Here is a 25,048-nt window from a genome sequence, read left to right as displayed (position 1 = left end):
CATGAAAAATGTTGGAAAAACATCTGAATTATGTTATAAATGTGGCTGCTGAAACGTTTCCAGCCGACATTAAAACAGCGACAGTCGAGCCCAGTAATCAGTTGAATATTTGGCAGATCGGTTGTTGTTTGAGGTTCCAACATCAGTTAAACACCTGAACGGTCGGCCTGACCAGAATATTTATCTTCTCCAAATCCTCAAAACACACTTAAGTCCCAGTTTGAAAAGGTGATAAGACATTTTAAGTCATTTCTTCTGACAAACGACACGTTATCTGTTAATCAATCAACATTTTATTTGTTTGGACAGAACGAATCTGACTGAAGCTCAACACAGAAAACAAAAAGAAAACAGTAAAAACAACAACAGGCTTCATTCTAACGTCAGAAATCGATTTAGAAGTAATTTAATTAAGTGTCTGAGTTTTCATTTTATAATCAAACTCTTCATTCCTGTTTTCCTTTAATGGTGTAAAATATTTTATATTTTATATGTGAATCCACATTAAATGGTTAATAAATAGGGTCACATTCATCATTACTGCTGCTTTCCTGATTCCAGGTTTGACTTTCAGTCTTTGGACTGTTGAATAATAAATAAGTGTTTATTTAATGCTTTAATTTATTCTTTAAGGATTCATTTCTATCAGTAAAAACAGAAGCTGTGTGGGGTTTGAATATCACAACCTGGATGTAAAATAATTAATTCTGTCACTTTTTAAGTCTCAAACTAATTAAAGAAAATAAAAATAGGTGTGATTTTTCCACATTAGATCTTAAAATTTGATATTTTCCCCTAAAATGAACAAAATCAAGCAGAGAAACGAGCTACAGGAAACAAACTGAACCAAACTTCACAAACAGACTGATGTCATCAAACGTTCTCAGTCTCATGTTAAATACGAGTTAAAACTGTACAAACACGTTCATGTATAAATATACAAAACACATTTTAAAGTTGTTTAAAGTCCCAAAGAGTCGACACAAAACAACAACCTTCCAAATCAATAAAAATAAACAAAAACTCTTTCTGTTGATGCCACTGACTTAAAACGGATCAATAAAACGTTTTAACCTTCTTATGTTTCTGTGGCCTAAACTGATCTGATGAAGACAAACATGAAGAAACATCAGTAACTTTGTACAGAACTTCCCTCTTTTCTCCTCTGATAAAGAAATAAACGTCTCAGGCTGCAAATAAAACCCCAAAACTTTAACTCTGCCTTTAAAACGTGTCCTTCTGCTTCCTGTTTTTTCTCCTTTTTCTTCACAGAACCTTAATGTCAGTGTAGATAAAACGTCCAGCTAATTAGGAAATATGGGAAAACATGTATAATGGTGTCTTTTTTTTACATATTCTCTCTGTGAATGTGCTTTAAATTAGACTAAAACTGAATGTAGTCTGTAGGAAAAACATCTTCAATCTTCTCCCATCTGTCAGACGATCGCAGCCTTCAAAAAATCTACAAATGAAAACCGTGAACTGGCTGCGAAGCTGCGAGTCGGGCAAATTAGGAAACCTTCAGCCTTGTCTTCAGAGACACATCCTCTTCCTCACATGACCATTAACTCTCATCGGCTGAGAGGAACTCTGAGAAACTTGGACGGACGCTTTAAATCTGCCTTTAAAAGCTCCTCTTCTTCTTCCCCTCAAACTCAGATGAACACAAACATGAAACGGATCAAACATTCTTCTAGAAGAAGAAGATAAATCCTCCTCTTCTTCTTCTTCTCTGTTTTCAGCTCTCTCTCTCTCTCCAGAAGTGAGAGGTCTAACTATTAGTTTTATTATAGAACAATCTGTTGATTGTTTTCTGGATTAATCGATTAGTCGTTTGCTTCATAAAATGTCAGAAAATTGTGAAACATTTCGATCTTTGTTTCCCCAAAATTCAGATATTCAGTTTAAAGTCACAGAAGAATAAAGAAACCAGAAAATATTCACATTTAACAAGCGGGAAATAGAGAATCTTTCTTAAAAAATGGCTCAAAACTAACTAATTTATTTTAATTGACTAATTGTTGCAGCTCTAATGAACAGTCACGGAGGAGACGTCATCCTCTGAGCTCAGATGTGAATGATTAATTATGTACGTTCGTCCCAGAATAATCAATCAACATGAACACATTCCTGACCTGCTTTAACGAGCTCGTCCTCGTCGACCTCTAAATTAAGAAGATTAGCTGATATAAATATATAGATATAAATCATCGTTGTTCCCACATGGATCTATCAAACACATCCATTAAATTAATCACTATTTTGATAATCAATTAATAATTTTGAGTCGTTGTTTAAAAGTCCGGATTCTTTAATCTTCTTCTTTCATCTCTGTGACAGTAAACCGTCATGTTTCACCGTTTTCAGTCATTTTAAAGACTAAACGACTGGTTTAATCGAGAAAATAATCAACGTTAATGGATCATTTAAAGAATAACAGTTAGTTTCAGCCCTGTGACGATGTTTTACACGATCTTGTTTCCGTTTGTCCAGTTTTTAACGTGACGACGACAGAATCTTACAGGTTACAAATAAACAACAGAAACCTGCTGATCTGACGGCGGCGTCACGTAAAGGTTCGTATCATACATGCGTCTCTACTGAGGCATTATGGGAAAGAAAGCTGAAAGCTGGCTGAAGGAGAATAACAGCAGAGAGACATTTAACAGACGTTTTATCTGCTACGTGTGGAATCTAAACAGCGTCTTATCATCCTTCAGTTTACAAGTTTCTAAATCAGAGACGCTAAATATTGTCTCTTCTTCTTCTCTGACGGAGATAAACGTTAAAATAGAGGAAGGAGCCGAACCTCTGCAGGGAACGATGTCATCGTGGGAGGTCATGTGATAAACAGTTCTGCCTTTTCTCTTCCTCGCTTACTGTAAATAACGTCGTGACGAACAAACAGTTTCCTGCAGATGTTTAACGGTGATGATGTGACCGTCAGTAGAAAGGCGACTGCGAGCTGATGTAGAGCCGCTGCGTCTGGGAGGCGGGAGGGCTGAGCGTGGAGAGAGAGGAGAGGGGAGAGAGGGGGAACGGGGAGGGTGGCGGAGGAGTCGGAGGTGGAGGAGGAGGAGGAGGAGGGGGAGGAGGAGGGAGGCAGGAGGCGAAGGCTCTGCCTCCGCAGGTCAGCAGGCCGGGGCTGGTGGCGGCGGGCGGGACGGCGAGCGGAGGAGACGGGCTGCCGGAGGAGTCGCAGGACGCGGCGCTCAGGAAGGACGAGTCTGGAGGAGAGAGAGAGAGAGAGAGAGAGGAGGTGAGATGGATGGAGGAAGAGGAGGAAGAGGAGAGACGGAGGAAAGATGTTTGACTTGTGAGCTTTTAATTTAAAAAAAAAACAAACAAACAGGAAGTAAAATCACATTGTTCTGGACAATAAATGTATCAGAAGTACATGCTGCTGCAGCGACAGGAAGAGGACACGAGGGAGAGATGGAGGAAGAGGAGGAGGAGGAGGAAGAGGAGGAGGAGGAGGAAGAGGAGGAAGGAGACGTTGTGGGTTGAGTGAGACAGCTTTGATTAACCGCAGGGCGCTCCCAACTTCCATCTTTACGTTTTCAAAATCTCGTGTCCAGAAAAAAACAGTTTAATTGCGTCGGGGGGGAGTCAGCCGGTGGTCTGCGCTTCAGACCGCGGGGACGCCGCCGAGCCGCCGCTGAGACACAAACCTGCTTCCTGCGAGTCAATTAAGAAAAAAAAAAAACACACACACTTCATATTTCAGCCTCTAAAACGCTGCGTTCTGTCGCCCCGTGCGGCTCTTACTTCCTTTTTTTTGACACTAAAGATATTTCTGAGTCGCACTTAATTGCTCCGACGGCGAGTCGCCGCTGCACTTAAGCTCCGTCCCCCGAGAGACGCGTTCACAATAACAGCAGAGAGGAGGAGGAGGAGGAGGAGGAGAGGGAGGGAGGATGAAGGCTACAATAGAAAACCTCTCATCCTCTCTACAGTCACACAGATACTGTGAGTGTTCATCATCATCTTATTCTGTTTCTTCTTCGTTGGTAACTACGTTCCATCTGTGCTGAAGGACCAAACATCAGTTATTGATCAGACGGGATTCCACAGGAGAGCAGCTGAAAGTTCAAGAAGTAAATCCATTAAGTCTTACTTGATTCATCTGTAAGTTCTGCAGTCTGTCTTCAGACGAGATAATGTCATGATTTATTCTCACAGCGAAGGCAATCAAGCCTCGACGCGTATCGACTCCGAGTCTTCATCAGGACTCCGATGAAGACTTAGAGTTGATCATCAGGGTCCTGATGATGAAGACTCAGTCGATACACGTTGAGGCTTGATTGCCTTCGCTGTGAGAATAAATCATGACATTATCTCGTCTGGAGACAGAAAGGCTCAGTTATTGAAGTTCTTTTGTACTTTCAGCTGCTTCAGTTTAAATCACTGACTAAAGGAACAGACGTTTAAAACACAGAATTGATGAATTGAGGAAATAATCAGCAGATTATTGATAATGAAAATAAATTAGTTGCAGCCGTAACTGCAAATTCTGTTGTTTAAGAAGCTGAAAGCATCAAATATTTTGCATTTTTTGCTTGAGAACTAAAGAATGAATCCATGATTATGAAGAGAGTTTTCTACAGCTCTCATCACAGACGTTTACTAATCCTGAAAAGTTTTCCTCCGTAAACACTGAAAGACAAAAACTGACATTTTCAAAAAAGTGGCAAAATGTTTCCAGCTGCTCAAATGTGACGATTTAATGCTTTTCTTTGTCGTTCGTTACAGTAAACTGAATATTTTTGGGTTTAAAAACTTTGACTGATTATAACGAGCGATTTATTTTCTGACATGAAAACAAAAGAACAAACTGAACAGAAGTCCTCTGACGGTCTCTGCAGAGAGAGAGAGAGAGAGAGAGAGAGAGAGAGAGAGAGAGAGAGAGAGAGAGAGGCTGGAGGAGGCAGCCGCGCTGTGATTGGCTCAGACGGAGCTCCAGATGGCTCCACTTCAAAGTCTGACAGCTGCTGCGACGCCGTCCAGACAAACACAAACCTGCTCTCCAGTCTCAGTCTTTCCTTTCTACAGTTCTCATTCTCCGTTCAGGCGACGTAGAAACTTCAACAAGCAGCTTCCTGAAGCTCCTCCGACTCTCACATCAGTCCAGAGATGATATAGTTGAAATAAAAGGACGAAGAGATTCATGATGAACTCGCTGCTGTCATTTCAATCCCGTCCGGAGCGTCAGGATTGTGTTTTAAAGTGTTTTCCTTCTAAAAAGTAGTTTTTGCTAATCTGCTAATGTGCTAATCTTCACTAACAGCAACATATAGTGTGTTTGTGAGTCAACATGTTGTTTGAATCAGATTTATTAGTGATGAAGATCAGAGACACTGAATCATATCAACATGTGTTTCCTGCTGAATGTTTATAACTGCAGTCATGTGACCAGTTTAACGTCCTTTATAAGGTAAACGTATCGACAGAGACGATCATGTGACTCTTAATAAATAACCACGTTAGATGAGGACTGTACAGGCTTCAGTTCTCTGAGCTGCTGGATGAGGTGACGGCTCGGTTCATTCATTTCACTTTAACAGATAACAGCCTTCTGTTTTCTCCACCAGTGTGACCAGTGTGACCAGTGTCTCTGATTTCTGAGTGTTTCTGGATGAACAACAACAAGCTGCGTTTCAGGAAGGAAACGTTGTGTGTTATTTGTAGAACAAGTACAGATGACCAGACAGACAGAGAGAGAGAGAGAGAGAGAGATTTAATGTAAAACATTTAGTTTTTGTCTGACAGACGTTTCACCGCTGCAGATGTATTCTGGTGTCTTGTGAGTCCGTGTTGGGATGAAAATCAAGCTGTTTAAAAAAGCTTCAACAGGTTGAAACTGAGTGTTTAAAAGCACAAAATCTAATAAAAAAGGTTTTGAAGGTTTGAATGTTTTGATGAAAATCTCTGCAGCTCTTTTTTTTAACGTGTTTCTTCAACATGTTGTCAAAGTTTTTTAAAGTTGTTCTCCTGGTTTTAAAGGGCAAATCTTTACTTCCAAACTTGCAGATGTACATTTGCACCCGGCAGGTTGTTTCAGAGCTGAGTTTACAGCCCACACAGTAGTGATGCTGCCAGTCATGTGACTCCAGGCAGCGTCTCACAGCTCTGAAACTGTGAAACAGTCGATCTGAGCCTGAAGGCGTCTTAACCTCCTGTTCGCTTTCTGCTGGAGTACAGATTCACTGCTGGACTGATCCCCAACAGCCTCAAATACAAAATAATGTTTCTCACACTCATCAAAACATCATTCAAGCCTTCAAATCTTAGTTTCAATCATGAAAAACCTTTTTTATCTGATGAATGAGAGCAGCCGTGTGTCTTGTTTCTGAACATGTGGTCGAGCAGACGGCTGTGATTAGTGGATGACGTGAAGGAGATCAAACAAAAACCTCCTCACGTTCATGTGAGCGTCGTGTTCTTCTTTCACAACGGTGAGTTTTTCACAAGTTTACAGGTTTGGATTCATGACTGTCTCTCAGCTTTGAAGCAGCCGAGTTAACCTGCCAACAAAGACAGACGGACCACCTGTTGAGTCCCAACACTCATCATCCTCACTCTGCCGTTTGTTCAAAAAAACCAAAGTCTGACTCTGACTTCTCCACTCAGAGAGATTTAACCTCCTTTCACCTCTGATAGCGAATGAACATTATGAGAAATTAAAGTAAAATCATGTGACAGCATGTTAAGCTTCTACTGTATTTAACCTCCTTTATCCAAAAGGAACGCAGCGCCTCACCTCTGCTTGTTTATTCATACAATACGTGTAAACACACTGTTTACAGCAAACAAACATCAACAAGTCTGATTCTATATACTGTATTTACATGACATGTCTGCATCTGGATGTTTGTAAACACTGAACGCAGCCCGCGCATCTTAATCTGGATTTACGCCTCTATATGTGTGTGTGTGTGTGTGTGTGTGTGTGTGTGTGTGTGTGTGTGTGGAGCAGTACCCAGGTTCCACAGAGACGTCTGTGCTGCCAGCTCTTTAGCGTCATCCAGCAGCACGCACAGCTTGTCTGGGATGTAGGTGCTTCGTGTTGACGGGATAACCACCTACACACACACACACACGCACACACACACGCACACACACACACACGCGCACACACCAACAGACAACATTACATTGACTTACATTCATTTCCTTCGTTAGGGGGACCTGCTTTTTGTCCCTATAAGGGAGGCGAGTCCCCACAACATGATAAATACCTGTTTCACACACACACACACACACACACACAAACCAACAGACGACATTACATTGACTTACATTCATTTCCTTCGTTAGGGGGACCTGCTTTTTGTCCCTATAGGGGAGGCGAGTCCCCACAACATGATTAATACCTGGACCACACACACACACATGTACACGCACACACACATACACACACACATATATCAACAGACAACATTACATTGACTTACATTCATTTCCTACATTAAGGGGACCTGCTTTTTGTCCCTATAGAGGAGGCGAGTCCCCACAACATGATAAATACCTGGACCACACACACACACACACACACACACGTGTTTGTTTTTCTACTATATGAGGACCTTAACCATCGTAACTAAATGCCTCATCCTGACTTTTAACTATCTTAAAAACAAGCCACACACACTCCTCTGTGTCTTCAGTTGGTCTGATTTTGATGGTTGTATTATTGTATTATGTAGTTTTAAAGGCTGCTGCAAGTGAAGCCAGAGGAAGTGAAATAAGGTGAAGAGCACTACGCTAAAGCTAAGTGTAGTGACATGAAGTGAGATGAAGTGAGATGAAGTGAGGTGACATTAACAGAGCAGCAGTAAGATGAGGCGTGAAGTGCCTCCATCATCACGCTCACGACTGTGGAGGGAACTTTTTATTAATGAATAGGTTATAAATACACCTCTTTGACCTCTTGTTTATTAGCATAATGTTTGTCCTGGAGACCAACATATGTACAACATTATGTATGAGGGTCGGTGTAAAGACCTTGTAGAGGAGCAGCAGTTTTCCGTCGTGTCCAGGTGTGGAGTACAGGTGGTACTCGGGGGGCGACCAGTAGTTTTTGCGGCAGTAGAAGTCGAGCAGGCTGACGGCCGAGTAGATCTGACTCTGCTTCAGGGACAGCAGGCTGGTGGGGGAGAGGGGAGTGCCGGGGAACAGGGGGTACATACACCTGTCGGGGTCCTCTGATGGTACAGATAGTACAGTGTTAGTGCTCGTTAGACCTGCTGACAGATGCTTTGGTTTGGCTTTAATACAACCAGAAGCTGAACTGTCAGGACAAACAATAAACTGGTGTTCTGTGGAGACATGAGGTCACCTGTTCATGTTGACTGGTTACTTACTAACACGTCTACTGGACTAAAGCAAGAACAACTGGTGGACTAGACTCAGCTTAAACATATATTTAAAAATCAGTTCAATCATTTTTCTTCATGTTTGGATCCAAACCAACAATGAACTGATCTACTAACAAGTATTGTGTGTGTATCAAAGCTGATATATCACGTCAGTGAGTCTCACCGCTGCACTGGGTCACATGTTCCTTCATCATGAAGAGTTTGGTCACGTTAGTTTGTTTAGAAACGGCTCCAAAGACTAATAACAGCACCATGTTTTCAGTCTCCAGAGAGTAGTTCTGTGTACAGTACTGTAGTCTGTTTACAGCTAGCTCGTTGTGCTACATATCACAACCTCTTGACTTTGTACTGAACTTACTTACAATTTACAATGTAGCACAAAGTCCAGAGTTTCTGATATGCAGCACAACAAGCTAGTGAAGCTTTAACCTCTTAAACTCCACTAGGACGCAGACGTCCTCTAGTTGGCGCTCTCTCTCCCTTTCCTGCCTCGCTACGTCACATCCCTTCAGTATGCAGGGACGTTGTTCTGTCTAAAGCGGTGGTACAGAGTTGATTTTGTCACACAAGCCGCTGTTTTCCGGCTCGCAATGATGTTGATGAAGGTAATTCCCCACCGATTAAACATGCACATCATATGGTCTTTCTGGGTAAAGCAGCAGGTGAAGTGTGTCAGGTCCAGTACAAGGCGAAGGTGATCCCGGTATTCCCTGTTCCTGGAACCTGCGCTGCTTCCTTGCGATGGCTGACTATTAGAGGGGTTTTGCAAAAAAAAAGTTCTGTTGTTTCAGCACAGTTAACTGACCTGTTAAGCCCAAAAGTTCGGCTCGTGTGGTCTGATGGTTGTCAACATGCTTCTCAGCAGATTACAGCCCTGCTGACTAACGCTCCCGTGCTTGCCGGCGCCTGACTTTGATCAGCCATTTAAGCTGGCAATTGATGTGAGTGAGTCGGGGGAGGGGGGGGGGGCTGCTCTGCTTCAGGATGGTGCTGATGGAGGAGAACACCCAGCGTCCTACTTCTCCAAAAAAGTTCAACCGTCATCAGAGCGCTTATACTCTACAACTGAAAAAGAGGTCGTTGCTATGGTTCTGGCTTTGAACCATTTTGAGGTGTGTGTCAGGTCATCGAATATTCCCGTCACGATTTACACTGATCACAAGCCTCTTGTGGTTTTTGCAGAGGAAGTGTAGTACAAAGCAGAGGTTGATGTAAAACATATCCGTGGAAGGGAAAGTGTTGTGGCAGATGATGTGTTGTGGTGTTTGTAAGTATTTTGTTGTGATAGTTTTTTTTTTTTTATGTGTGATAAAAACAGATTCACTGATTCAGGGTGGGGGTGTTACATGCTCCCACTTCTTCTTCTTGTGTTTTTCTTCCTCTTCTCTCCTCTCTCAGGTGTTCCTCATCAGATGATTAATAGGTGGCCCTGCCTCATATTTCAGAGAGCAGCTCTGACTATGCAGCCTGCTGCCGTCACAGAGTTTTATTCCTTTGCTCCTTATTTTGAGTTATTTCTTTTGAGGATGGAGGTCTGCTTTTGTTAGTAGAGTTTATGGTGTTTTTGATAGTTCAGGGAGGAAAGCTGTGGGTCCGACGGCCTCCAGACTCTCATAGTTCTCATTGACGTGTTACATTGTAAATTGTAAGTAAGTTCAGTACAAAGTCAAGAGGTTGTGATATGTAGCGAAACTGTAAACAGACTACAGTACTGTACACAGAACTACTCTCCGGAGACTGAAAACATGATGCTGTTATTAGTCTTTGGAGCCGTTTCTAAACAAACTAACGTGACCAAACTCTTCATGATGAAGGAACATGTCACCCACTGCGGCGGTGACAAGAACAACAATGGAGGAATAAGATACATCAGGCTTTGATACACATACAATACTTGTTAGTAGATCAGTTCATTGTTGGTTTGGATCCAAACATTTTGACGATAAGAAAAACACAGAAAATCAGCAGACTGATCCTTTAAGTGACAGGATTTTCTCAAAGACACTAAAAAGTGTAATTCGACACAATTTTATAACATTTTAATACAATAAACAACCGATTAATCACAAAAAGCAACAAGCAGATACATGAATAATGAACATAATGGTGAGTTTCAGCTCTATAATTACAAAAATAGACAACTGGCCCGTTTTCTTGTATCGCTGCTGCTCTCTTGAAACAACATTCATTGTAATTGAGTCTGTTCTTCAAACTTTACATCTAAATTCATTAAAAAATGTCATGAAGTTGAAACTGTCCGGTTATCTCTTCATTAACAGTTCAGCAGCCAGACGTGACTCAGCTGTGCCTGATCTTCGTAACTTTACGCCTCCGTTACTCCCTCGTTAGATCTCTCCGTCCAGGAATATATTCACCGCTTTCATTCCTCTTCTTTTACATCATGCTTTTATTTTGAAAATATTGAGAGTTTCTTCAATAACAGCAGTTTCAGATTGAAGTCAGTGAAAAAGCTGTTTCATTGATTTAATAAGAAAGCAGTAATGTGTTGTAAGAAACATAATAAGTGCTGCATAAATTAAGGCCTCTCAGAGATGTATGAGCTGCTGTGAGTGCGTCCTTCAGACAGGATGAAGTATCGCCGACGTTAGCCGACGGTAAACAAAACACTTGACCTGCTCTAATTACCGTGATACGTGAAACATATCCAGTTATGCTAATTATGTCATTAATTAAGCTGAAGAGCTTTACACTTGTCTTCAACACATTATATGAATATATAAACTTTATCTGAAAGCAATAAGCAGCTTCAACAAACTCTGGTTTTCATGATTAAATGTTAATTTATGCAGCGACGGTTTGCTTTTAGCAACAATACATCTGTCTAACTAAGTGAGGTAGCTCTTTATAATTACAGTGAATAAACGACTGCTCTTCTATATCTCACTGCAACAGAGCACCACCATAATCCCTGCTACTCTCTCTCTCGCTCTTCAATCAGCATTTCAGTGAGTTTTTTTTGTGCACCAGTTTCCAGCAGAAACAAGCAGTGAACACAACTCTGACACATCATCAGCTTTTAAGTTGATGTGTTGAACTTGTTTCCACATCCAGCGGTTACGGAGCGACGTTATCATTCATGTGGAGTCGAGTTTCTGTCCACCTGGTGAATGTGAGTCCAATATTCACTCTCTTTTAGCTTCTGTTTTTAACTCTCTACCGACTCCTGAGGGAAATATCTGGCTCTTTAGCTGCTGAATGCTCCACTATGTTCACCAGCTAGTCTACAGCTTTACATTTCACATTACAGAATTTCCTCTCCATCTTTCTCAGCTGTTTAAATTCATTAAAGCTGAGGGGTCTTCACCACTCGTTTACTATAAACTGCAGCAGGAAACAACTTTCTAAGTGCTGACAGTTTTGACCAACTGTTGAACTCTTTCATTTATGTGTTTAACGAGAAATTTTCTGATCGAGACACGAGATTGACGCCTTTAAAGATGATCCACCGCCGTATGACACCGAAAATTGACTCTTATAATCCAGTTTGTTCCAAATCCCCCAGACTCAAATGTCATTTAATGCAAATGTACGTGTCAACGTCCCTGAACGTCTCACAGTCGTCACAGAGAAACTGTGTTAACAGGGTGAGACTGCTGGTAGCAAACAGGCCAACAGCACACAATGATGAGGAGCTGCTGTATTGGCCTGAATAGAACAGCTGTTATTGTCATATATATATCTTTAAAGATACTTTCACACCCGTCCTGTTGGGAAAGTTTACTGGAGATATCATTATTTAAGGAGAATCCTTGAAGCCTTTTATCTCATAAAAATGGAAAACATCCATTAAAGTAGAAAGTAACTATCCATCAGTTAGTGACTGACAGACTGGTGTATGAAAGGATTTATACTCTTAGAAGCATCAAACTTATTTTCTCTGTAACATTTTCCAGATTGTCTCCTCGTCATGTGTGACAGCAGTGATTGTTGCTCTGCTGTTTGACAGAAGATGATTCAGTCGTCGCTGTGTTTCCGTGGTAAACGTGTTGTTTCCACTCGTCATGAATTTATTTCCTCTGCGGCAGAAAAACACGTTTCACGAGCCTTCAGAAACTCCTGCAGGTTCATCTGAGTGAGGCCGTATTCACACGGTGTTCAGCTGCAGGGTTGAGCGGAGGTGTGCGGGGGGGGGGGGGGGGGGGGGGGGGTTGTGAGTGTGTTTATTTGTGCTCTAGAACTTAATCACTGTTAAACAATCAGACAATACTCACTCACTACACTCTGCCCTCTTCCTTAAAGGAGAAACGCTACCAAGAGTTTCCCCCGGCAACGACACAGAGGTTGACAAACGGTTCAGAACAGCACTGCACTGAATTAATATTTGTTGTTATTTTTTGGCATTAAAAAAGAGATTTTTTTGGCCGGGTGGGGGTCTTCATTGGTCTGTACAATTATAGGTGAAACACTGATGAAGTATATCTCATCTCATCTCATCTTATCCTTGGTGTCCATTATGTTCAGATCTGAATTTTATATCTTAAATTTTAGCGTCTGAATTCGATTTGACTTGAATTTTTAGATCTGAATTGCCTTTATTGAAATACAGCAACTAGAATATAGCTTTTGAATATTACACCCACGAATTTTCTATCTGAATTTAAGAACCCTAAAATAAATACAGACAGGAAATAATGTTTTGTTTTTTTATAACATCTGAGGTTTAAATTATTTTTTTGTTACGGTTACAGCGACTGTTTGAATGGCTTCGCTAGTTTGTGCGGTAAGAAAAAAATCAAAACCGCAGCAGCTCTACTTCTACCTCGAAATTTGTATATTCACAGTCTTGTTCCTCGACTTTTTACTAAAGAACCAGACGTTTTCTAACACAGTTGTTCATCTTTTATACTGATGATTCAACCAGGAGAGTTTCATGTTGGTCCAAGCTGTAGAAGAGCTCAAACTGTCAGTCATGTGACGCCGTCTATGGACTAATATCTCCTCCCGCTTCACAACTCTATTAGGGCTAAATGCTAAGTTGTTAGCATGTTGGCAGAAGCTGAGGGGTCTGTTTTGTGCTATAAAGGTTGTCCAAATGAATGTTGACAGTCTGTTAATTAAAGTCGTTATTGTGGTTGGACGCCACCTTTCTCTAGCTTTCACGTTCTTTTTTTCTTCTAGTCCTGATCTCTCTCCGTCTCCTCCTCCTCCTCCTCTGAATCTCTTCCTCACATCTCTTCCTCTCTTCTGTCTCTAACTCCCAAAGTGAAACTTTAATTCGTCTCTCCCCTCTTATCTGTCCCTCCGCAAATCATCTCTCCACATCCTCCTCTGTCTCTCTGTAGTAGTATAAGTAGCATCTGACTGCTACAAACGTCTCTCCTCTCATAAATATTTCACAGTCCATTTGTGGGAGAGTTACCTCTGAAACTTTTCTAATTTTCAGAAATGTCTGCGGGCGTTCAGGAAATTGGAGTTTTGCTTCATTGCCAGATTATTATCATGGCCATATCAATATACCATTAAGACTTGATGAATGTGGTTTGTAATGGATGAGACAAAGTCCAAACTTGCTAAAAAAATTTGAGGATAATGACCAAGATCATAGTGAAGATAATAACACATATTGTAGAAAGATTTTACCGGCAGACAGAGACAGACATGCATTATGAAACAAAAGGTTTCCACTCTCCTGTGAAATACGTTTGGACAGTTTCTACTCAGGCAGATAATGTCTTGCTTTGAGAGAGAACTGGACGACGTATCAGTAGACGCTATCATCATGTAAGACTAGATGTCATTTAGGATGTTTCTCATCATGAAATATATAGTTATATATAGTTTCTTGGTCTTAAAGGCTGAATTAGAGCATTTTTTTTGACTGTCCATGTTGTCGTTACATCTTTATAACTAATAACTGTTTCTCAAGCTTGTTTGCTGTGTAAAGATCTTCCACAATAACAACAACTGTCAACACATGGTGAGATATTTAGTGCAAAATATAGAAAAATGGAGAATTCATTTGACTATATGAAAGGATCTGAGCTTCAGGCTGCATATAAAGACCATTGCTTGTCTTTAATATTCACTTCCACTCTGAGAAAACTAAACCTGAACCAAAGTTTTTTTTAGTTGCAGTGAATCAGCGTTAAATGTGGAGGAAATGAAACAGATTCACGTTAGTGTCCTGATCCGTAAGTGTGAAATGTGGTTACACGACTGCACGACGGGGTGCGCTTGATTTGATGCGCCGCGGAGAAATGTCAACCGTTATTCATCTGGTGGTCGCGGTTATTAACACATGAAGATGTTTCAGGACGTTATGTGCAGTTCTGACCTTTTATAAACCTGAGAAGTAATTAGTGCTGCAGTGATTATGTGTTTCCTTTATTATTATTATTGTTATTGTTATTTAATTGCTTGGCCTGTAAAATGTCTGAAACGTCCCAGAGTTCAAGGTGAAAGTGGTTTGTTCAGTTTAATTTATTACAGAAAAAAGTGTTGAATATTAAACAGATACGATTATGAAATAAAGTATCATAAGTCTCATTAGTCTGTTTAATTAAGATTGAACAGTTTGGGGTCTCAGAGATGTTTGAACTGCTGATAAGTGATGATTCATCTATCAGATGTTATCAGTTGACATATTAAAGCTGCTCCTCACCTGCTGCTGCTGAGTAGAAGGGGTTTCCCAGGCGAGGCGGCAGGGACACGGGTCTGAGAGGGGAACATCCGTCTCCGGCTCCTCCCATCATCCCTCCGTCGTTCCTGTGCAGGACGAACGTCCCGTTGCCCGCCGCCGTTCCCGCGGCGCCGTTTCCCAGGTATCCTCTGCTGTTGTACCTCCTCCCCGCCACGCTCACGTCTTTGATCCCCGCCGGTTTGGCCAGCGTCACCTCCACCGCGGCCCCGTCGATCTGGGCGCCGTTCATGAGGCTCAGCGCGGTGACGGCGTCGTCGCGGCAGCGGTAGTGGATGAAGGCGTAGTCGGTGAGCTTCTTGACTCGTTCCACTGATCCTGGTTTGAAGCAGGAGAACTCCTGACGGAGAGTTTCCTCTGTGGTGCTCAGCATGAGGTTACGCACCTGCAGCACCACCAAAACAAACAAACATTCACATTATTATCCCTATAAAACCCTGTAAAACCTTCAGCTTCATCCTCAGCTCAACACACCTGGAAGGCACCAAGTGGATGATCTGAGTTTTGACTCCTTGTGGAGTTAAATTCACTTCCTGATCCCTCAACTTGAATATAAATATATATTTAAACCTTAATTAACCAGGATGTTCTCTGGACACCTACGTTCAGACCAAAGACCAGTGTGTTTCCAGGTGTTCTCTGTGTTAAAAACTAGTATAAAACCTTTTGATGATGTCACTGATGACGTCACTTGAGTCAGTGTCAGCTGAAGGTGACTACAAGTTTGTGTGGAGTAAGAAGAAAAGTTAGCAGTAGCAGTTAGTGTAGCTCCTCATCTCTGCTGGACGCTAGCAGCTCCAGGCTACATTAGCCTCTATTAGCATAATACGCCCCCAATATCCAGATGCATTGTGGGTAATGTAGGTGTAACGTAGTTTTAAACTGTCTATCGTGAGTCTGATGATGTTATTACTTTTTAAGTCACTGAACATCTATAAAAACACAAACTACTTCATTAAATGCATAAAAACTCCCATCCTTCTAATGAACTTATCATCTAACACAAATATTAATATATTATTATTATAATATTAACCTGCTATATTACACTCCAGACTCTCAGTAACCTTCCTCACAGCGTCTTCAATCAGATGTGTTGTCTTTGTGTCAATCAGCAAACACACACAGAGACCAGCGAGGGCTTTATTTACTCGTGGGCCTCCTGCGCTCCTCTTCCTCACAGCGCTGCTGGCTGCTTTTAGGTTTAGTGTTTGTTGCCCTCAGATCACATGTGAGTAGTTGAGAGTAGAGAAGCCTCAGCAGCAGTAATTGATCCCCCGGAGAGAGTAAAGCTCCTGTGTGTGTTTCCTCCCTGCTGCTCTGCTCTCTCTCTCTCTCACCTTTGATCTGAACAGGCTTTTGTGAATATCTCAGAGGTCTCCTTCCTATAAACACTGACCTTTGGCTGCAGCGCCGCCGCTGACCTTTTTATTTAGAGTGATCCTGAATTAAAGGCTTTTCAAAGTTTTTAGAGTGCGGGCTGAAGTGGTTTATAGATAAACTGTCTCACTCGGCTTACAAATCCTCCTCAGACTTCGTCTTGTTATCTACGTTTCTGATCGATGGAGGTTTAACGAGGGTCGTCGACGCTGGATGAAACCTTTCAACCTCACTCACGTAAAGGACTCTGACGCGCTGCATCACCTCCTCGTCCACGTCCTTCTCAGGCTCGGCCCAGTCCACCTGGATGGAGTGACCCCACAGCTGGAACGTCCCTGTTAAACAAACAGGAAGTTAGATTCAGGTTTTGTCTCCTTCCGCCTGCAAACTAGAGTCATTTTAAATGATGGAGGACTAAATCCACAGTCCTCCTTCTGTGTTAAAATGTATTTATCTGAAGCTAATATGAAGCTTCAGCGTCCAAATGAGTCAAATCAAGTAGATATCTTTCAACGTTACAGTCTTTTTGTTCCAAGTGAAGCTTCTCCTGGATCAGATCTCCTCAACACAGATCCATCAGACAGCGTTACAGAATCTAGTCCAGTACTTCATGTGGGTCTCGGTCAGGAACAGATTGTGTGTGTGTGTGTGGCTGCTGCATTAGTGACCTTTACTAAATAACCGTCCTGAACAGGTTATTTAGATGAAAGCTGTCGGGTGTCAGCGGCTGCCGCTGTTAGACTGGAAGTCAATAAACCTGCTGACACGAGAGTGATTCAGCATCGAGTGTTTGTGTCTCCTGCTGAGAAGTCAGAAAAGCTTTTATATCTACAAAGACTCACTTACCGTCTACATCCAACATCCCGTCTCAGCCTTTCTAACACGTTTCAACACCACACAGAACCAGCTTTAATACCTGAAACCTATTATTTATTATTACATCACATCAGATGATGTCGTTAATTCAATTAATGGGGCCTGAATACAGATGAGCAACAGGAAATGAATGAATGTTTTAACTATTTCAAATACAAAGAAATAAACAGTACTTATGTGTTTAATTTATAACATTTTAATACGTTTTTCTTGATGAAACTGAGTTTTATGCTGTTTTAAACCAGTCAGAAGCCTCAACGCAGCAGTCAGTCAGTCAGACTGTGATTTTATATTACAGCTGCAACTAATGATTATTTTCATTATTGATTATCTTCCCAGACTCAAAGGTTTCATCTTTAAATGTTTTCTTTTGATGGACAAACAGTCTGAAAGCCAAATACATTCAGTTTAATATCATCTGTGATAAAGAAAAACATTCAATCATCACATCTGAGAAGATAAAAGCAGCAATATTTGGAGGATATTTGATTATTTGTTTATCAAAATTAACTTTCTGGGTGATCCACTAATTAATTGATTGACTAATCATTGCAGCTCTGTATTATATTATGTAATTATATGAATCAAATATATGAATAAGGGTAGAACAGTATGAATACACAGATGTAAACCAACACGTCTCTGAACCAGATGAGATAAAAGCTGAACATTATGAGTGTAATGAAGGTTTAGAGTTACAGCAGTCAGAGATGCAGCAGCTCTGTGTTCTACCTCCCTCTGCTGGACAACGACAGCAACTGACACATAAATACTGAAGATAAAAGGTTTGACACTGTGTTACTGGATCATTTCAAACACTGATAACTGAGTTTTCTGTCTGCAAACATGTGTATATGACATCTGACTGTTCCAGGAGTATAAGATCCTCAGCTTCACTGATGTCATTAATAGTTTGTATTGATGTTATTATTATTTTTCTTTGCTCTTGTTCTGACTTTAACTTGGAGGATAATGGTGCTCCCAGTTTTGGAACTACAGTTTGTTTATATATTTTAAAAGTCTTGTGAATGAGCTGTTGTTGTTTATTATTACTGTCTGCAGTGTAACATGATGTACAACAAGATGTAATGTGATACTGAAGACAACTGAACTTCTTCTGTGGTTTCTCTGGTGAATTATGGAGGTTTATTCATGATGCACATCAGAGATGAAGAGTAAGTCATGTGTTTTATGTGTGTGAGGTCTGACTGGAGGAAGGAGCTGATGCACCACATGGTTTGTTACACTGAAACGTCTCAGAAGTCGACTTGCAAAATGGAAAAAAATACTCTGCAGCTGATTGGATGAACCATCTGTCCGTCACCGTCTCACCTTGTGAAGCAGCCGGACTCACGAGAATCATCGCAGGACTCTGATTGGTCCGAACGACACGAGCACACAACTTGAAGCCTGATGATCTCGTGAGTCCGGCTGCATCACAAGGTGACTGTGGAGGCTTCGGTGTGTTCGGAGCGACTCACAGACGGAGGAGGAAACAGAGAAGAAGACAAAACAGCTGACGGACGGATCACCGGAGACGTTTACCAGGTATGAGCTTCCTCCTCGCCATCGCCGCGGCTTTGTGAGACTCGTACTCGACGAAGGCGAAACCTCGGTTTCTGCTCCTGTCGCTGGAGCTCGGATACACGATGACATCCACCACGCCGTCCGTCACCTGGGAGACACACACACACACACACACACACAGACAGACATGCAGATATGAGATGAGCACGGCGAGATCGTCCTAATTAGAGTAAAACAGGTAGAAAACGTCGAGCGCCTCGTTGTGGAGGCGGATAAACAGAAACATCTGCTGCTGTTGATGTAAAGACTTGATGTGTTTTGATCTCTGTGAACTGAAACCAAACGTCAGACTGTAAAACACAACTTTACAGACGCTTCTCATCACATCTTCACTTGGAAAAAGTTCTGTCCAAATACTACAAGTCTTCTTCTTGTTCTGCGTCTGTTTTCTAGTCTTATTGTATCTCTGCAGCTCCAGATGTTGATCTGAGCTTCTGTTATTAATAAGTTGTTGTTGTTGTTGTGGAGACATGTGAGTGAGTGAGCGGTGACGTACCTTCTTCATCTCCTCCATGATCTCGTCCTTCCTCTTGTCTTTGGGGATGGAGCCGATGAAGAGGCGGCAGTTATCCAGACTCACGCACACTCCGATGAACTTCCCCGCGCGGACCTCGTAGTTGTCCAACATCTGGATGGCTCTCTGAGCTGCTTCCCTGCGCCGCAACCGACCAATCAGCAACCATACTTTAACTTTAAGATGAAATGATCAGTTTAACTCCCTCGTTTTAAATACAGTTACAGTTTATCATCGACGTCTTCAGCAGCGTCCGGTTCAGTATTTAGTTCAACAGAAACAGCAGCTGTTCATCGTTCTGTCATTGATGAAGTTTTACTGGTTTATGTTTGATATGTTTGAACAGAACAAAACATCAGCGAGCAGCAAACTGAAACAACATGTTTAATGTTATAAAAACACAATAAAGACTGAGATCTGTCTGTTCTGGGCTCCTTCATCAGATTATAGAAGAGAAACGACACAATTTACACATTTAGCATTTAGTTTCTTAGTTTAGCTATTTAGCATTTATAAGCAGTAAATAAACATTTAATACATGTTTATAACCAACTATCATGTCGTTATGAGTAGATATGAGGACATAAACAAGTGTTTATTAATGTAAAGTATTTGTCAACAATTATATTTCCCCTATGAATTACAACTGAGTTTTAATATATTGTCAACCATCATCTGCATATACAGCAACTCACACCTGTATCAGAGTGTTAGAAACATTTATTAACTGATTATTAATGATATATATATATATATATATATATATATGTGTGTTACCTGTTGGTGTACATGACGAAGGCGTAGCCGCGGTTTTCTCCGCTGAACTCCATCATCAGTCTGAACTCGTAGATCCTTCCGGCTCTCTCGAACAGCGGCACCAGCTCGTCTTCGTACATGTCTCTGGGAATCTTCCCCACGAAGACCTCGCACCCCCGCGGAGGAGCCGGACCCTCCCAGCCTGCAGCGCGCACACATACACACAAACACGCACACACACAGACACACACACACACACTCATTCAGTATTGATTAATCGATATCCATCACACCGTCCGCTCGACGTCTACAAATGTCTAAAAACGTTGAGTTACTGTCAGCGTAGCTCAGAGTCGACTAACATCCAGCTGTGGAAACATTTCTGACGTTTTTATTTGACGTCGGACACAATCAGTTGAATTTATTCATGACCAACAATATAAATCTCTTATTGAACTAATCCATTAATGCTTTTGTCTATAAAATGTCAGTGAAATTTTAAAAAATGCCTTTAAATTTTCTCAGAGTCAAAGGTGACGTCGTCAGATGTCTTGATATTCAGTTTATTATCATTTAAGACACATAGAAGCATAAAATATCCACATTTCAGAAGCAGAAACCAGCTAATTTTTGGCATTTTTGCTTAAAAAATCAGAATAGTTGCAGATTAATTGTCTGTCAATCAACTAACCGTTGCAGCTCTGGATATTTAAGATAACTGCACTTCATCACGTGATCAATTCCTCACATATAACAGACAGTAACGTCCTCATTAACCAACAGCAGGAAGCATCATTATATGTTATTTATCTGTTAGTATTTCCAGTTTGACTTGTGATTAATAGCTGTTCTTCAGACTCGTGTTCAGACTGTGAAAGTTTAATCTTGTCTTCGGGTCAGTTAGAGGAACATGTTGTATATGAACAGAGCATCAAAGGTCCAGTGAAGCTGCGTCACATGATCATATTTAACAGCTCTGCACATGAACAGCGTTTCTACTGACGGGAGACGTCAGTCCTGTGTTGTGATGTCAGCTACAGACGCTGGTTCAATGTTCATCGGTGAGTTCGTTTGTTGTCATGGTGACGTCTCATGTTCCTGCTCTTCATTATGGACGATGTTTCATTACAAATCAAACACAATGATCTTGTGTTTCACGTGTATTTGTCCGGCCAGTCATCCTTACAGCATTCTAACTCTGGGATGTTTTCTATCTATATACATATTATTATTACTATTATTTATTGATCTGTATCACGTTCCTCTCTGCTGTCTTCTTGTGCTGATGTAAAGACAGATTTCCCTCCTGGATCAATAAAGTTCAATCTGATGTTAAATGTCCACAAACTGACTGAAACCACAAGTTCAACCAACCAATCAGCAAACGGCTCAATAACTTTACCTTCAGATACTGTAATTACACAAGACGTTATTATTATTATTATTGCTATTATAATGCAGTAATGTATAAAAATAATAACTGTTAAATGTTGTATTATTGACTTCAGTTATCAGTCAGCTGATATTTCTGGACGTCTCATTCGTTTTTATATAAATTTTCCTTTTTATGTTTTTAATTTCGCAGCCAAACTGAAGATAAATAAACACATTTTCTTCTGTTTCTTCACTGTTTGTCAGGTTTTGACGACTAATTGAACATTTTTAATGTTTATGTAATAATCATGTTCACGTCTGCGGAGGTTTTTTTTATGCAATCATAGAGGAACATGATATTCAGGTTATTGATTTCCCAGCAGGCCACTTTAATCAGACGTTCATCGGTCGGCGGGATGGAAATTAGACGAGTGTGTCGACGCCGCTCGTCTCATCATGTGTTCGTGTCCGCAGACTGAACGTTCTCCTCACGTTCTCTGTGTGTTTGTATTGGTTGATCTTAATGAGTCTTCTGGATGTCAGCAGGAGGTTTGTTTTTCAGTAAAAAACATGACAGATTTCCCAGCAGCCAGCTGGTTGTCACTAATGTTACATATTTATTATATTTATTTTCCATCATTCTAACAGATGTGATATTGATGCTGAAACTCTTCTCTACATATATTACTGATGTTCAACACACCTGACCTTCCACTATGACCAGTTACAGTCCAGCTCACACTGACCTCCAGTAACCGCCTGTATAGACTCATCAGGTTTCCACACAGTCAAGACAAATAAAAACCTGTGAGTCCTGATCACAGTTCAGTTAATAAATTCCTCTCCTGCACGTCGTCTGTCAGCCGTAGAGTTGATTAATATGATGATTATTTTCCCGATTAATTCAATAATAGTTGTTTGGTTTGTAAAATGTCAGAAAATGATGAAAAACCCCCCAAAAATATTCAGTTTACTGGTGTAAAGAATTAAAAAACACAGAAAATATTCACATTTAAGAAGCTGAAACCAGAGAATTTTTACTTTTTTTCCATTAAAAAATGACTATTAATCAATTACCAAAATAGTTGCAGAATAATGTAACAGTTGGTGATTAATTGATGAATCGTTGCAGCTCTGGTGTACCATGATGCAGCTCAATAAAAAGCAGCGATTCGACTGACGTGATGTGAGTCGACTCGACAGAAACATCAACATCAAAACAACTGAGCAGCTGATCACCTGAAACAACAACTCTAACGATCAATTCACTGATGAAACATCATTAAAACCCTGATCATTTACTACTGACACATGTAGAAAGTGAATAATAAGTGTGGTCAACATTTCTACCTTAATTCTGGCAGTTAATCAATTAGTTAAATGAACTGCCAACTACTATGATCATCTATTAATTGTTTCGATGTCCAAATTCTCTGATTCCAGCATCTCAAATGTGAATATTTTCTGGTTTCTTCAGTCCTAAACTGACTATCTTTGAGTTGTGGATAAAACAAAACATTTGAGGACGACATGTTGGGCGTTTACCGGTGTACTTCCTGTATCATGACCTTCACACTCACTCTTACCTGGCGGCGGTCCTCCGTACTTCCTCTGTCCGTTCTCCTGCACCATGTTGTATCCCGTCTTCTCCATCAGAGCCAGCAGAGCCATCTCTTTAGCGCAGGACGCCTTGAACTCGTCCTCGCCCACCAGCGGACTGACTTTACCCGAGTCTCCATCCATGTCTCCGTCCGACTCTCTGTCACCGTCTGTCCAACGACACAACACACAACTGTGACTGTTTACACATTCAGGTCATGTGATGCTCCAGCGTCCTCCTCTGGACTACAGCTCTCTATTCAAACTATAAAAATAGAGTATTACTCACTAAGCATGGCTCTGAAGATGCACTTCACCTGCACAAAATGCTTAATAATTACCAGGAGTTCATTCTTGAAAAGCTTTGAATGAACTTTTACTTCAACAGGAGAGTTTTTGCTTTGACTGAGTTACTATAATTCATCCTGGTTGGATTTATAAATATCTTTCTTTACATAACTGCTCCTAAAAGATTTTCATTTCATTTCATTTCCCAATTTAAAATCCAAATGCGGCGAAAAACACGAAGCAGTTAAGTATCAGAGACAATATGTGACAGAAAGATGAAGAAAAGACTTTGTCAAGAACATAAAACACTTTGAAAACATCTCAAATTACTGTTTGACTCTCATAAACAACATTTAACCATATTTAGTCTCTTAAAATGACATCATGACTTCTACACAACATGCTCAACAACTGAACAACCAGAATCTGCTGTAATCAACTGTTTTCACTTCACATATAATGTTTTAGGCATTTTTAACCTTTTTATCAGCAGAGTAACTTCATTAGCTGGCAGTATGTGTAACTTGAATTAAAACTGTGGTATTTATGACTATTTATATTTTAAATAGCACAAAAGGCTCCCAAAGCCTTACATGTTGAGATGTTTCCTTCAAATAATCCAATCTGAAATGTAGCATGTTGTTAGCTAACGTTAGCTGGTTAGCTATTTTTTAATGTTTTTCATATTCAGTTTTTTAAATATGTTTCATGCTAACAATGCACAGAGATTAATCCATTATCAAAACACTCAGTTTAATATTTAACCTTCTTGAATAAAATTTCAGCTATTGAAAACGAAGTTAAAAAGACGGTAAATTACCTGTTTAGCTAGCTAAGCTAACACTTGCTAAGCTAACGTTTAGCTATTTGTTATTTTCTGTGGACCGTTTCAATGATCCTTAAAATCAGCTGTAAACATTAATGCTAAAGAATTGCCTTCCTAACTTGTACGTCTTCACTGGATTAATGCGTCCAAGCTGTAAAACGTCCACAAAATAACAAAACCTGCCGTTAAGTTAACGTTAGCTCGCCTCTCTGCCTGCGACTCTGCGGAGATGTAACGGAAACTTTTGCTTCCCCGCAAAACTTCTTCCAACCGTCGTTGAAGCCAACGGTTAACTTTAAACTTTAAAATGTATCCAAACCAGCTCTCACCAGATCTGTCGTCCGCCATTTCCTGTCAGAATGAAACGTTTTCTTCTTTACAGGATTAAAACTTCACCCAGCAAACAGATAATTTTATCAATTAAAACCGTCATTAGAGAGAAAATCTTACCTGGTAACAACCTACGAGCGTTACCTTTTTAGTCCAATCAACTGGCAGGGATAATGATTGACATAAAGGCGAGTCCTTCTCAGCCAATCAGCACGTTTATGTGGGGCGCGGAAGGCGGGACAACATGTAAATACGTTACTCTAGTGAATAAAATAAAATAAAATAAAATAAAATAAAATAAAATAAAATAAAATAAAATTAAATTAAATTAAATTAAATTAAATTAAATTAAATTAAATTAAATTAAATTAAATTAAAAAAAAGAATAAATAAATGTAATAAAATTTTCTGTTTTATGTCTGTGAAGCACTTGTTAGCACTGTGAAGTGTTATATAAATAAAGGATATTATTATTATTATTA

At 40.5% G+C, this 25,048-nt stretch overlaps 1 protein-coding gene across 6 annotated transcripts; it reads right to left on the bottom strand.

Annotated features, from left to right (window-relative positions):
• Positions 1-2,657: 2,657 nt before the first annotated feature.
• rbm46 (RNA binding motif protein 46) lies at positions 2,658-24,763 on the bottom strand. Of its 6 annotated transcripts, none has more exons than XM_042401713.1 (10): positions 24,687-24,763; positions 23,110-23,292; positions 20,171-20,351; positions 19,376-19,532; positions 18,838-18,967; positions 16,654-16,751; positions 15,001-15,421; positions 8,005-8,204; positions 6,980-7,082; positions 2,658-3,227 (listed from the first exon to the last, which is right to left on the bottom strand). In XM_042401713.1, the coding sequence occupies exons 2-10, from the start codon at positions 23,264-23,266 to the stop codon at positions 2,944-2,946; spliced, it is 1,731 nt and encodes a 576-aa protein (XP_042257647.1). In that variant the 5' UTR covers positions 23,267-23,292; positions 24,687-24,763; the 3' UTR covers positions 2,658-2,943. The 6 variants fall into 6 exon arrangements, with proteins under 6 accessions (XP_042257647.1, XP_042257644.1, XP_042257645.1 ...); XM_042401710.1 differs by lacking the exon at positions 24,687-24,763 and adding an exon at positions 24,566-24,673; XM_042401711.1 differs by lacking the exon at positions 24,687-24,763 and adding an exon at positions 24,231-24,508.
• Positions 24,764-25,048: the final 285 nt, after the last annotated feature.

The sequence above is a fragment of the Thunnus maccoyii genome, chromosome 22 (genome assembly GCF_910596095.1).
Source record: "Thunnus maccoyii chromosome 22, fThuMac1.1, whole genome shotgun sequence".
NCBI classification, from domain to species: Eukaryota; Metazoa; Chordata; class Actinopteri; order Scombriformes; family Scombridae; genus Thunnus; species Thunnus maccoyii.
The sequence above is the reverse complement of the archived record's forward strand: the minus strand, read 5'-3'. Positions and strand labels throughout refer to the sequence as shown.

Excerpts from the sequence above, each read along its gene's own strand:
- rbm46 (XM_042401710.1), bottom strand. Across the intron at positions 20,352-23,109 it reads GTACGGAGGACCGCCGCCAG|GCTGGGAGGGTCCGGCTCCT; the intron begins GTAAGAGTGAGT and ends TGCGCGCTGCAG. Across the intron at positions 18,968-19,375 it reads TCATGGAGGAGATGAAGAAG|GTGACGGACGGCGTGGTGGA; the intron begins GTACGTCACCGC and ends TGTGTCTCCCAG.